We start from the raw sequence: 15,000 nt of genomic DNA on the forward strand, positions 1-15,000 counted from the left end.
CCCAAAATTAACGGTTCTAAAAACAAATATTTTATCATTTTACAGACGGGAGGGGTCGGCGAAGATCGTTACAGTCAAGCCTAGAGGGATGTGTATCATATAAAGACATTATGCCTAATTTGCCCAGAATTGTATTGCGTCATTTACTCGGTAATACGTCAGGGGATGATCGCTTTCCTCGGTATGCAAACGTCCGCGAGACTTGACTTACAAAAATGACATAATCTTATGTGTTTTACAGGAATGTTGAACAGGCAGCCAGATCTTCGAAAATAGGGAATAAATATGCGGCTAAACTGCCGATACACATGAAGCTTGTACGTGTGTGTACACGTGCTGCGTATGGATTTATGGTTTAAATAATTCAGCTCTTTGAAAACGTTTTTGAATTCACAAGAATAAGATGAAAATGAATTAACTCGGGATTAAATATGATTTTCGCGTTATATATATATATATATATATATATATATATATATATATATATATATATATATATATATAGTCCTTTCCCATGAATATTAATTAAACATATATATTTTATAATTCTTACAACTAAGTAAGCATTGGTGTTTGTTATCAGTGGTAGGTATTCCTATTAGACCCTAGAATTTTCATTCTCTCACGGGCAATGCATTCTATGGAAGCTTGCATGATATGATGTTGATTCATTGAATACAGAAATTATGGCAAAGGCCTGGCACTGGGACCTGTAGAGGTCATTCAGCGCTGAAACGGAAACTGACAGTAAAAGGTTAGAAAGGTGTAACAGGAGGAAAACCTCGTAGTTGCACTATGAATCAAGCGTTAGGAGAGTGTGGAAAGTAAGATGGATGAGAGAGAATATGAAAGAAGGACAGTAAAAGAAACGAAAGGTGTTGTCGCTAGGGGCAGAAGGCATGCTGCAAAGAACCTCATGTAATGCCTACAGTGCACCACTCTACCTCACTACGGGGTGATATGACGTTCGCGAACTGCAGGCTTTTAAATGAAGAATGAATGCCCATCATGAGTAACAACCTAGAAATCCATTTACATTGACAAGTTCTACCGACGTTCTCGGTTGTCACGTTTTCGAAATGCCGCCTGATTTCTCGCGCTGCCAGCGTGATTGAACTGTCAATCACTCGTAATCTTGATTTGTCGCTCGGCTGTATATATATCCTAAACAGACTCGGATTTATGACTTCCGAGTCATATCCTCGTTTCGTAATGAAATGACAATCTTATCGCCGGGATTATTTCTGTTAGTTTATTGTGGGCGTAGGAGCGATCGTGCACGCAAGCACAACCACACACATTGCGTGGCTGTGTATGTGTGTGTTTGTGCGTGTGTAGTAATGTGTGGTTTTCCGACTTTCTTTCTCCTAGGCAATTCTTAATGGCTGATGGATTTAAATGCCACAAGCGCACAATTACACCAGCATTCAGTTTTTTACATGTATAAGTTTTTTTACAGTATAATATATATATATATATATATATATATATATATATATATATATATATATATATATCAGAAAAAATATTATATATACATACATATATATCATATATATATATACTATATATAAAAATATAGATATCAAAACACAGATATTTATATAAATGACCGAAAGAACGTGAATAAAAACACAAGTAAAAATAAGCATTAAACTGATGATAAAACAAGAAAATGAATAAACACGAGTTTTAAAAAAACCTACTAAAAGAATACACGAGTCAAGTCCAGCGTAACGAAATATTCACCAGCCTGGAATTCCAGTGGGCAAGCGAACTGACAGCGCATTCCATGCAACAATAAAGGAAAATAAAATAATGTAGACGCATAAGAATGGAAGGTTGGTAATGCTGATTGAGAGACGGCTTACTACCAGCCTGTTGTGACAGATATCCTGAACGAACACGATAAAAATGAGAGATTGCAGTCACGAATCGAGAAAAATAGAGGATGACGCTAAAGGCGGGAATGGGTGCATACCTTGGAATAACAGGAAGGGAATAAAGACGATGCAATACCGATATAAAGCAATAGCGACACAGCAATAGCAATGGGAAACAATAACGCTAAAGCATTTTTTCTACTAAAGTAATAATGGCAAAATCAAGATGATTCAATATCAATATAAAGCAATAGCGATATAGCAATAGCAATGGGAAACAATAACGTTAAAGCATTTTTCTACTAAAGTAATAATGGCAACATCAAAAGATGATGTAATACAGATATAAAGCAATAACGCTAAAGCATTTTTTCTACCAAAGAAATAATGTCAAAATCAAAAGATGATGCAAATTCCGATAAAAGCAATAGCGATATAGGCAAAGGCAATGGGGAAACAATAACGCTAAAGCATTTTTTACTAAAGTAATAATGGCAAAATCAGTTGGGGGATGAAATTTGCAAAGTAAAAAACAAGGGAAATCAGATCTGAACCTGTATTTCATCGTACTCGGTTAAACGAAAAGATGTGCACTTAAATGGCACGTTGATGTGAATTTATTATAGCTACAGTTGCTAAAATAAGTCTTCAAACATCCCACTGAGACTTGAATATTTGTCATGCAATCAACCGTTTAATGCTTTGAGCGTGCGTGCGTATGTGTGTTTGTTTGTGTAAAATGTCTAGAAAGACTCATGTCATGTCATGGAAGTGACTACGAGTTTCACAGATGATGGATGTCTTTATAACAAGAACTTGAAAAGCCACTTCCTTCAACTGTCATGGCATCGATCTGTTTCCCCATTTAAAATCATACCTTATTCTCTTCTTCCATCATTATGATTATTATATTTCATTAGCTGAAACCTTTGCACATGGAACAAGCACACAGGGGTCATTGACTTGAAATTTAAGCTTCCAAAGAATGTTGGTGTCAACCTCCCACCACAGACCCCACACTGCGGTAGTAACTGATCACGGTATACGGCCAGTGATTTATCATTGCCCTGGGGAGACGCAAACCCGCGACATCTGAGTGGCATTCCACGACACTAACCACTATACCAGTGGACCAGCTTAAATACATATCTTTAAATCATGACCCTTCAGCATGGTCTTTTTATCTATAGTAGATTCACATCAACCGTGCATCTGATGTCTAGGCCAGTCCCTTACGATGCTCCTGATCGGCTGTTGATAAGCCAATCACAGGGCTGGAAACTCTCAGGCTCTCTCGAGAGAGTTCACATGGGTAGGATCTATGTTCCATCTCTCCTGAGGGATACGTCTTTCAAAAGTATCCCTAAGGAGAGGTGGAACATACATCCTGCCTATGTGAACTCTCTCGATAGACTGAGAGTTTCTTGCCCTGTGATTGGCTTAGCAACAGCCAATCAGGAGCGTCGTAAGGGACTGGCCTAGATATAATTTGTAGCCTTGCTTCGTACAATACCTTCAAAAGTTATTTGGCTGAATGCCTCCTGTTGTTGGGTTCAGATTTGTCCAAATCCTAAAAGTATATGACTGAAGTTTGAAATCAAAGATTCATGGCTTTTGGTCGATCATTGAATCTCTTAACCTCTAAAACAAGAAACATTCTACCCAATCAAAGGTGTCTGCCATCGGAAGAACTGTAAGAGTTGGGTCTGACATCATCTTCAAAGAGATTTCCCATTAAACCTTCAATTCTCTCCTCTTCGCTACATTCACGCAATAACTAAATATTTAGTTCTCTTCAATCAAAGTAGTGAACAACAGAACAGCATAAAAAAATATATGTAACATAAGATTCAAGAGATATACATTGCCGAAGATACAATGTAAAGAATATTGTTCCTGGAAAAATGAATAAAAAATGTTTTGTTCCTGAATTGTACAACATATCTGGAACAAAGCAATAAAACGCGAGAGAGAAAAATAAGGCTAAACACGAATATACAGGAAAAAAAACAAATGTTAAAAATTCAAGAAAAATGTAAAAAGTAGGGGAATCAGAAGCACAGAAGTAAAACTGTGGAAAAAAAAAATATTTGAAAAAAAAGAAGAAGCACCGACAAAAGAACTTTAATGGAAAAGAATAATACAAAAAATTGTTTTTTTTATTTAACTTTTACTTTGGAGTTTTCTCTTACCCGGGTTTAACTGGTGAGCAAAAACTGTGCTTAAGCAATGAGGTACTATGTTCAATACATATTACATTAACTAGAACCGTTAATTTTTTTCTTAAAATCAACCGTAGCATCTAAAACCCCGTTTATTTAAACCGTATAACCTTCCCCTATTCAAGAGGTTATAGTATCATCTCCTAGCCAGTGTTCCCGTCACCACCAGAATAATAATAATAATAATAATAATAATAATAATAATAATAATAATAATAATAATAATAATAATAATAATAATAATAATAATAATAATAATAATAATAATAATAATAATATTTTCCTTTCCATCAAGACCATAATGATATTAGCCTTTATAGTGCATCTCGATCCAGTTTATAGAAGATAAATAAATAAATAAATAACTAAATAAATAAATAAACAAATAAATAAAATAAATAAAAAATAAATAAAGTAAATAAATAAATAAGTAAATTAAATAAATAAATTAAAAACGTAAAATAATTAACCAAAACGAACATAAATAACTAAATAAAGTTTGCTAACACCGCCTTGTTGCTTGTCGTTGAAATATTTTAGAATATGACTTAAAAATTAACTAAATGGCGTTCTAGCACGGATATTTCTTTTCTACTGAAAACTGGTCTTTTCAACTATGATAGGAACTTTTACACTATGATTAGCCATCCAAAGGACACGCAATTCTGTTTATGTATTATTTATATAGAAGTATCTGGAAACAGCATTAGTATTCATACCATTAATAAAATACAGAGCGTCTGTCTGTACCTATGCCTCAGTACCATACACATACATAAAACCTAACCACCATATATAGGTACATAGGCACTTAGAAAAAAAAAAAAAATTAACATTCACCTGAATTTTGAATTTTAGTATATTTATTTTTCCATTTTTCCCCTTTAAGAGAAATCTGATGGAATAAAATTTGTCTGCCCTTGTATTATAAATAACAACTAAAGCATTGCAGATCCAAAACATTCATCTAAAGGATCAATTATTCTTTATCCGGTGAAATCATGTTTTAAAAATGTAAAAGTGACGAGAACCACGTCTGTGATAATGATAATGGCACACGAACACTGACAAATAGAATCAGGCACAGAAAAATCGCTAATAGAATCAGCAAAAAAAAAAAAAAATCAAGAATATGGGATCTAATATGGAGTGGGGAGTCTGCTTCGGAGAGAGAGAGAGAGAGAGAGAGAGAGAGATAGAGAGAGGAGAGAGAGAGAGAGAGAGAGAGAGGAGAGAAATATATTTATATAAAAAAAACTTCATGTTGTATATGTATGTATATGGTATATATAATATATGTGTATACACACACACACACACACACATCATATATATATATATATATATGGAGAGAGAGAGAGAGAGAGAGAGAGAGAGACTTCGCAGCATCATTATCAAACAGCAGACCAATGCCCTTTCAGCGAAGGAGAAAGAGGAGAGAGAGAGAGAGAGAGGAGAGAGAGAGAGAGAGAGAGAGAGAGAGAGAGAGAGAGAGAGAGAGAGTGCCTAGCAGATGCGATCCACTCCCCCAGCGTTAACCTCATTATCTTAATGTAATTACTGCTAAATGGCCCTGCCTGGCACTCGTAGAAAGTACTTGTTTGCGTTGCGTTATGGATCCTGGCTGTTCACAGAGAGAGAGAGAGAGAGAGAGAGAGAGAGAGAGAGAGAGAGAGAGAGAGAGAGAGAGAGAGAGAGAGAGTGGAAGGTAGCTTCATGTACCACAATGCATTAAACAATAACAGTTTTTAAAAATCTGGTTGCAGCTTTTCTAAAGTAATTAATGATGCTTACATATAATAATAATAATAATAATAATAATAACAATAATAATAATAATAATAATAATAATAATAACAGACCGCTTTTACCTGAATATATATTATTTTAATATTAAAACTTGTAAAATACTCAAAAATCGATTTCATCGTTCAAAAACAATACCTGTTCTTTTTTTTTTTTTTACTTTTTCGTCAATACCGGATGCATATTACTGTAAACGGTTATTTAAGAGGCTATTGAATCAATTAATTCATAAACTGGCGTCACAAAAATTATAAGTCATCAATGTCGCAGATCACCGTTGATTCCATATAAAACTACAGAGTGAAGCTCTTTATTACACACACACACACATACACACACACCACACACACACACACACACACACACATATATATATATATATATATTATATATATATATATATATATATATATATAAATAATATACACACATATATATATATATATCTACTATATATATAATATATAGATATATATATATATATATACAAAAAATAGATAAAATATTTACTATAAAGTAAAAGTCAATGCACGAATTAATGAATTCATAAACTGGCGACACAAAAATTATGGTCATCAATGTCGCATAAAAAGTACAGACTGAAGATTTATATTTATATATATTTATATATATATATATATATATATATATATATATAAATGTATATATATATATATAAATGTGTATGAATGGTATATATAGTATATATATATACATATATATATATATATATGATATACAAATATTTACTATAAGTAAAACACAATGCACGAATTAATTAATTCATAAACTGGCGTCAGAAAAAAATTATGGTCATCAATGTCGCAGATCGTCGTTGATTCCATATAAAACTACAGAGTGAAGATTTATAGATTTATATATACATATATATATATATATATATATATATATATATATATATATATGATATATGTGTGTGTGTGTGTGTGTGTGTGTGTGTGTATGAATGTATATATATATATATATATATATATATATATATATATATATATATATATATATATAAATACATATACATATACATATACATATATATATATAATATATATCATATATATGTATGTATATAAAACATATTTACTATATGTAAAACAATCAATGCACGAATTAATTAATTCATAAACTGGCGTCACAAAAAATTATGGTCATCAATGTCGCAGATCGACGTTGATTCCATATAAAACTACAGATGTGAAGATTTATAGATTATATATATATATATATATATATATATATATATATATATATATATATACATACACTATAAGTAAAACATCAATGCACGACCGAAGGACTAAGCACCAAACTGTTAAATATAAACATGAGCCCAATGTGGTGTACATCTGCGTTCTAGTGTAAACATCAAATCCACTTGTGCAACCTTCGGAATCTCTTGTATAATTAATAGCCACTGATTCTCTTTGAAGAGAGAAAGAGAGAGAGAGAAAGAGAGAGAGAGAGAGAGGGGAGGGGAGAGGGGGTGGGTGGGAGGTTAGCCGATACGCCAACCCGATGTTGCACCGTACGAAAGGACGAATCAATATGCAAGTTTTATTTACCGAAAGGATAATAAACAAGTCAAATAAGAAAGCGGTAACCCAATCCGGCCTACCTCCATCTGGTCCCAGCGAAGCCCCGTCGCCGACGCCACCTCCCACAGTTGCTGACGAAGGTCATTTTGCATTATTGTTGGAAGAGCATAAACAATTTTAACGACTAAATAAATAGAAGTCATTTATATGCAATTACGCTCCCAGGAAATCAGTATAACAACATAAAATATTCATAAAATATAATACAGAAATATTTATAAGGCATCCCAACACTACGGTCGCCCCTCAACTCGGCGAACTGCCTTGGGACCATATGCGCCTTTGGATGTTCTTTTGTCTTTGGTCTCCCCCTTCTATTCCCCTCAACTCTCTCTCTCTCTCTCTCTCTCTCTCTCTCTCTCTCTCTCTACCCTTCAGCTACACCCCCAGGGGCACGATAATCACAGGTTTTGATCAGCTGATATCGCATTCAATTACTCCGATATGCCTCTTGATCTCCGGCTTTGGATGAGGGCATCCATAAATCTTCATCGGCGGGGCTTTTCCAGGACCGGGGAAAACTGAGGGGAAAAGACTTTGAGGGGAAAACTACTACTGCCGCCGCCGACGTCTCTCTGACTCTTTCCCATTCTTGTTAGCTGCTATATACTCCCCGTCGGATGCGATAATCCCTTCTTCGGAATTTCAAGATTTTCTTTCATTTTCTTTTTATTTACAAGAGTCTCACGTGTGTCTCTGTGTCTGTGTGTTTATGAACGGGACTGTCTGTACTTCAGCGCCTTTGTATGTCTGTTTTTCTGACGCACAGTGAAGCGAGGAAACTCACTGTCTTTATCTTGTCCAGACCCGAATAAACTACGATGTGATTTGAGATGGGGAAAGAAAGAGTCGAGGAATGATCGAAGGTCATAGGAGATGTTAGTGTATCTGAGCGCCAGCGACGTTGGTGTGCATCTATAAGACACACACACACACACTACAATATATGCAACACCTAATCATCTCCAGCCAATAAACAGAACGAAAACGAAAGGATAAAACACGAAGGCAAAAAAAATAATAATAAAAAAATAGATAAAAAGTTCCACAAAATATCAGAGTTGGAAGTAAATAAAAACACGTAAAAAATAAATAAATGGGCTAAAAAACAACAAAAACATGAAATATCTTTACACGTAATTTGAACCAGAGAAATGTCATGTGATGCGGAAATTTTGAACGTTACAGAAATAAAAACTTTTACTAACAATCAACATACAGCTTTCGTTAACTAAGCTCAATTCATCGTAGCTCAGTGAAACATCGAATTATATAAAGCAATAATGATGTACATCTTCACATCTTTTTTTTTTCTAACACGTATAGTAAAAAAAAAGACACGCACACATATTCTCTCTCTCACTCAATCTATCTCGATCTCTCTCACTGGATATTTCACACACAGTATATTGCAATATTAATCTATCGTCTGTATCTTTCTTTTCTAACTTAAAAATTATTTCAATACCTTGACTGCATTGATAGCTCCATTGACTTCCAGATTCCCTACTGATATATATATAATATATATATATATTATATATATATATATATATATAATATATATATATATAATATATATACATAGACACACACACATATATATGTATATATATATGTATGTATGTATGTACACATATATGTACTATGTACATGTGTATATATATACAAAATTATTTATATATATATATATATATATATATATATATATATATATATATATATATATAATATAAATATATATATATATATTGTTTATGAGTGTGAATGAAGCCGTCTGTAACTTGGTCTTCTCTACCCTGGCTACTACCCACGACAGTCAGATAACTACCATGAGGAACACCAGAATCTTCCAAACCCATCCAGTGTCGAACTCGGGCCTTGGGAAAAACATTTCTTTTCCGTTGGAAATCAGACCTAAGAATTTTAATCGGTAAAACATCCATGTAAACCGAGTGAATCAAACTGCAACAGATTGAGAGAATGCAATTGCTTTGCTGGATCTGTATTTTTAGTCTTTTCAATTTTTTTTCTTTCTAGTTTATTCTGTCTTTTTTTTTTTACGGCACTGTCAAGTTGTCACTGATACAGATTCCGGGAGTTACAAAATAACAATGCATGTTACCCATGGAAGGCGAACGAAAACATATGATGTGATAGGCTACGTGTACACTTCGAAAACATTAAATAGAAAATACCGTGTTTCCGAGTACTGAGGTTTTACGGAGGCTGGGAAAGATTGCATTAGCATCTAAGTACAACGACTTAAGAAATATTCACGCAAAAGCTTCTCGAGTCAAATGCATAAATTGCAACGTCTCATCTGTATTTGCTTTTAAAAAATCTTATCAGAAGGCAAAAATACAAGTTTGTATTTTTAGATCACTACGAGTTTCTGAACACTAAAAGGACAAACAGACACACAGCCGGAACACGTCCGAAACACGGAACAAAACTTCCGTCCACGACCTCACCTGCTAACTGGACGGGGAACACGAAACAAACTTCAACTCAAGGCCTCACCTGATAACTGGACAGGGGGAACACGATACAAACTTCAACTCAATGTCTCACCTGCTAACTGGACGGGGAACACGGAACAAAACTTCCGTCCACGACCTCACCTGCAAACTGGACGGAGAACACGAAACAAACTTCAACTCAAAGCCTCACCTGCTAACTGGACAGGGAAACCCGGATCGGTGTTGTGGTTGTCGTCCATAATATCGTCGTCTGGGACCTCCTCCTTGATGGCGTCGTAGTCGTGGCGGCAGAAGAGTCCGTCTTCTCGTAAAGCAAATTCGTCGCCTGGCAGGAGCTGTTTCCCACAAGATCTGCATCTGGGGAGACGAAGCAAATATAGAGGGCGTATAGGCTCCTTTGGTAAGGTTCCTTTCTGCCCCGCTGGTTGGTTATACTCGGAGAAAACGCAGGTCACAGAAAACAAGGGCTGGTTAGCCTAATTAGTCATTAAAATTTGGATTGAAGGGGTACTGTTGTCGAGGAGATTTAGAAATTTAAATACTGAATAGGACAGTACAAGATTTACGACACAGTAAAATCGCGCGTTATTATTGCAACGAACTGTGCTGAAACAGTAATAACAAACATTTACAGTAACGTTATTCATAAATGAAATGTGTCAAACCACAATGTCATTTTAAAATGCTTATTAATGCATTTGGGGTTCAATTAATTAATTCTATACCAGGTTCTTTCAGGGTCATAAAGAGTTTAACAAAATCTATCGACGGTGAGCAGTTTTTTTTCTTTCTTTTTCTTTTTTTTTTTTTTTGTTTTTTTTTTTTGGTGGGGGTTTTTTTTTTTTTTTTTGGGGGGGGGGGGGGGGGCGCCGGCGGGGGTTGTTGGACACTACAATTAGTAACTTCAGTAGTAACAAACTCAGGTAATGATAACAACAACTCTTAATTAAACAACCAGACACAGAGACAGACAACGGATAGTTAGATATACGTACGCAAGAAATGCTGAGTGTTCTTTTGGTCAAATCTACGTGAAAAGACCTTTCTAATCCACGTACAGTGAGCACAATCAACCTATCAACCTATTCACCAGGTTTTGTTCAAATCAATAAATCGATTCAGCTATTTTGCATATTTATTTCATGAACCTCCACAGAGGGCTCACCATAATTTATTTCAATAATTTTTCTTATAATTCTACTAAAATTTCTTCAATATTCTGAGGTAATATTGAGAGAGAGAGAGAGAGAGAGAGAGAGAGAGAGAGAGAGAGAGAGAGAGAGAGAGAGAGAGAGAGACTCGTATTTGGCTTGTATCCTCATGAATATAAAATTGACAGCAGTTTTTTCCAATTCCAACCAGCTGGAATTTCTGAAGGCTTAATTACAATTCCGAGAAATACCTCTCTCATTTTGGTCAGAAATCCATTTCCTCCTCACTTGAAAGGGACCTGAAAATTCTCCCTTTAAGGGTTCATATAGTTGACCTAAGTGACCTGAATTTAACGAACGAAGAACTGGCTGACGAAAATTTAACTAATGTAGAATCGGATGACTTATGTTCAACTCAAATAAAACAGATGACCTGAATTTGAATATACTACAGAAATGAATGACTTAAATTGAACTAAGGATGACTTTAACTGAACTAACACAGCACGGATGACTGGAATTGAACTGAAATAACACTAGAGTGCTTAAATTTTACTACAGCAGTTTAACTAACATCGTAGTTAAATTTAACTCATTTATAACAGGAGGCCTTGATTTAACAAACGTAAAGCTCAAATTCAATTGCATGACCTGAATTATGGAAGGACTGGTGTTATTGATTGGGATAATTCAAATCAAACTTAAACGAATCAAGAATGAAAATGAACTATTATTGTCAGCTTCAACTGAATTTCTTTTTAACTTTCAATTCAAGTTCAGTCAATCATAACCAGACAAGTTGAATTATCGTTATACTTAATGTATTCCTGAACTATTTAAACTACAGTCCAAGAGTTTATGACCCAAGATTTCGTTGTGAGAACTTATATATTAAATTAACACACACACACACACACACACACACACACACACACACACACACACACACACACACACACACACACACACATATATAATATATATATATATATATATATATATATATATATATAATATATACATACATATCTATATCATATCTATCTATCTATCTATATCTATTCCTATCTATCTTATCATTAAAAATTCCCTTCGTACATATATGAAATATATATCATTTGGAGGTAAGTGATTTTAGATATTATATGTAGCTGAATTGATATATATATATATATATATATATATATATATATATATATATATATATATAGCATATATCGTGATGGTTGGTGTATAAGAACCAATATTTACGAATGAAAACTGAACACTCAAATTAACCGTAGACATAAGATAAATGTGTAAATGTTCGCATGTGTATGTATGATCCTGTTTCTGTTTACATATTCAACCTATGGCTTCCAATACATGTGCAAAAGAGAGAGAGAGAGAGAGAGAGAGAGAGAGAGAGAGAGAGAGAGAGAGAGAGAGAGAGAGAGAGAAATCTCACCTAAAACATTCTATGTGGAAGATTTTCGACCTCGCTCTCATGACCATATCTTGTTTGCTGAAGCCCCCGCCACACTTATCACACTTAGCACCGAATAATCTGAAAAAGAAGAGGAAAGTATGACAAAAAAAGCTATAAAATTTAACTATATGATATGAATAATAAAAGACACCTTAAATACTATCGCAAAAGTTTTTCAATATGTTTAAAAAATCGAAAGTGACTTCTTTTAAAATCAACAAATTACAAAATTCTGAACATCATTAAATAAAGGACATCTAAATTCTATCGCAAATGTTTTTAAATATGTTTAGAAAATCGGAACTGACTTCTTTTAAAATCTACAAATGACAAAATTCCTAACATCATTATATTTCTTTTCCTCTGCATTTTATGATGGTCTTATGATGTATTTTTAAAAAGATGGTAACTAACTCAAACATTTTAAGATCAATATCCATCACTAGTTCAATATGTTTAAAAAATCGAAACTGACTTCTTTTAAGACCTACAAATGGCAAAATTCCTAAAAGTCATTAGATTTCTTTTCAGCTGCTTTTTATGATGGTCTTATGATGTATTAAAAAGACGGTTGCTCAAAGAATTTAAGATCAATATCCATCAGTAGCGTTATCATTTCTTTAGCTTTGCGGTGTTTAGAAATCCACTCCTTTCAGATACGTTGCTCCTAACAAGCTGGAAAGAGAGAGAGAGAGAGAGAGAGAGAGAGAGAGAGAGAGAGAGAGAGAGAGAGAGCATATTAAAGCCGCTTATTTTTATTTATTCAACTAACACCACGTTGTGACATTACTTATAGAAACTGTAATTTCATTTACACAAACAAAATCACACCACGTGCGCTCTCATGATCTCTCGACGTGTCGCCACGTGGTCGGAAACACAACGTTTGACGGCCCAGGGGAATTGGGGAGGGAGGGAGGGAGGGAGGGAGACAGGTGCGAGACGCGTCGCAAGTGACCCTTGGCGTAAGTCAGGTCATCGAAGGTCATGGGAATGGTCAGTGGGACGGGGCGGGGAAGTTGGAAATGAAATGTAATTATCGTGATCACGATGGGTGTTCGTTGGCGAATTTTGTATGCGTTCGTTATTTGCGTACGTTGACTCGTGCGCATATTACGCATGCATGTATGTATATATTGCAAATACAGTGCAATATATACATACAGACACATCTAAAATTGTAAATTGATTATATGTATGTCTACATGCGCTTACACACATAATAAATGTGTTTACGCAGGCACAAACTTTTCAAATATTCAAATTATCCTACTTGCGCATATTACGCATGCATGTATGTATATATTGCAAGTACAGTGCAATATATACATACAGAGACATCTAAAATTCTTAACTGATTATATGTGTGTCTACATGCGCTTACACACATAATAAATATGTTTACGCAGGCACAAACTTTTCAGAATATTCAAATTATCCTACTTACGCATATATGTATGCAAGTATGTACATATTGCAAGTACAGTGCAATATATACATACAGAGGCATCTAAAATTCTAAATTTATTATATGTGTGAGTCTATATACACTTACACCTAAAAATTATGTATACGCAGGAACAAATTTTTCAAAATATTCAAAATTTCCTACTTGCTTTTTTGGTCGAGACATAACATCACTTCTAAACATTATGCAATTTACTTTAGGCCACAAACGTCACAATGACCAATTAAGAATGCAATGGTAGAAGGAATGCTAGCAATCACATACACAAGCAAACAAACAAACGCACACAAAAACTTGTATATGTTGTACTGGATCCCCTTGCCTAAGTATTGATCACCCTGTCTAAAATTGATATAAAGTAACATTATACGATACTGATATCTAAATATCACACGTAAGTGTTAGAAAGGTACGAAATTAATTATCATTATTATTATTAAATAGTAGTAGTAGTAGTTGTAGTAGTAGTAGTAGTATAGTAGTAAAGCAAGCGGGATAACAACCTATTTGGAAAAATAAATCGGCAATTTAAGCAGGTACACAGACAATTTACAGTATATATATATGATGGTAACATTACTAATAAAAATAATTTTCACATTTATCATTTCACGCTTGTCCCTCAATAAAACATTATTTTTATATGAAATACCGATAAAAAATATTTAATATGAAATGCGGATAGTAATGTGTTATATGAAATGAGGATAATAATATTTTATATGAAATGCGGATAAAAATATTATATATGAAATGCAGATAAAAATATCATTTATGTACGAATGCAGATAAAAATATTATGTACGAATGCGAATGAAAATATTTCATATGAATGCGAACATAACTATTTTATATGAATGCTGATAATAATATAAAAGTGTTTACTTCCACGCTATACGAATTAAT

General features: G+C 34.0%; 1 protein-coding gene across 1 annotated transcript in view; it reads right to left on the reverse strand.

The window, feature by feature from the left end:
• Positions 1 to 15,000, reverse strand: part of LOC135195284 (LIM/homeobox protein lim-7-like) — a 278,819-nt gene that overhangs the window by 108,148 nt on the left and 155,671 nt on the right. The window contains 2 exon segments of the mRNA XM_064221543.1: positions 10,198 to 10,364; positions 12,606 to 12,704. Of these exon segments, the coding sequence (XP_064077613.1) occupies positions 10,198 to 10,364; positions 12,606 to 12,704 (266 nt within the window).

This window comes from Macrobrachium nipponense, chromosome 16 (genome assembly GCF_015104395.2).
Source record: "Macrobrachium nipponense isolate FS-2020 chromosome 16, ASM1510439v2, whole genome shotgun sequence".
NCBI lineage: Eukaryota > Metazoa > Arthropoda > Malacostraca > Decapoda > Palaemonidae > Macrobrachium > Macrobrachium nipponense.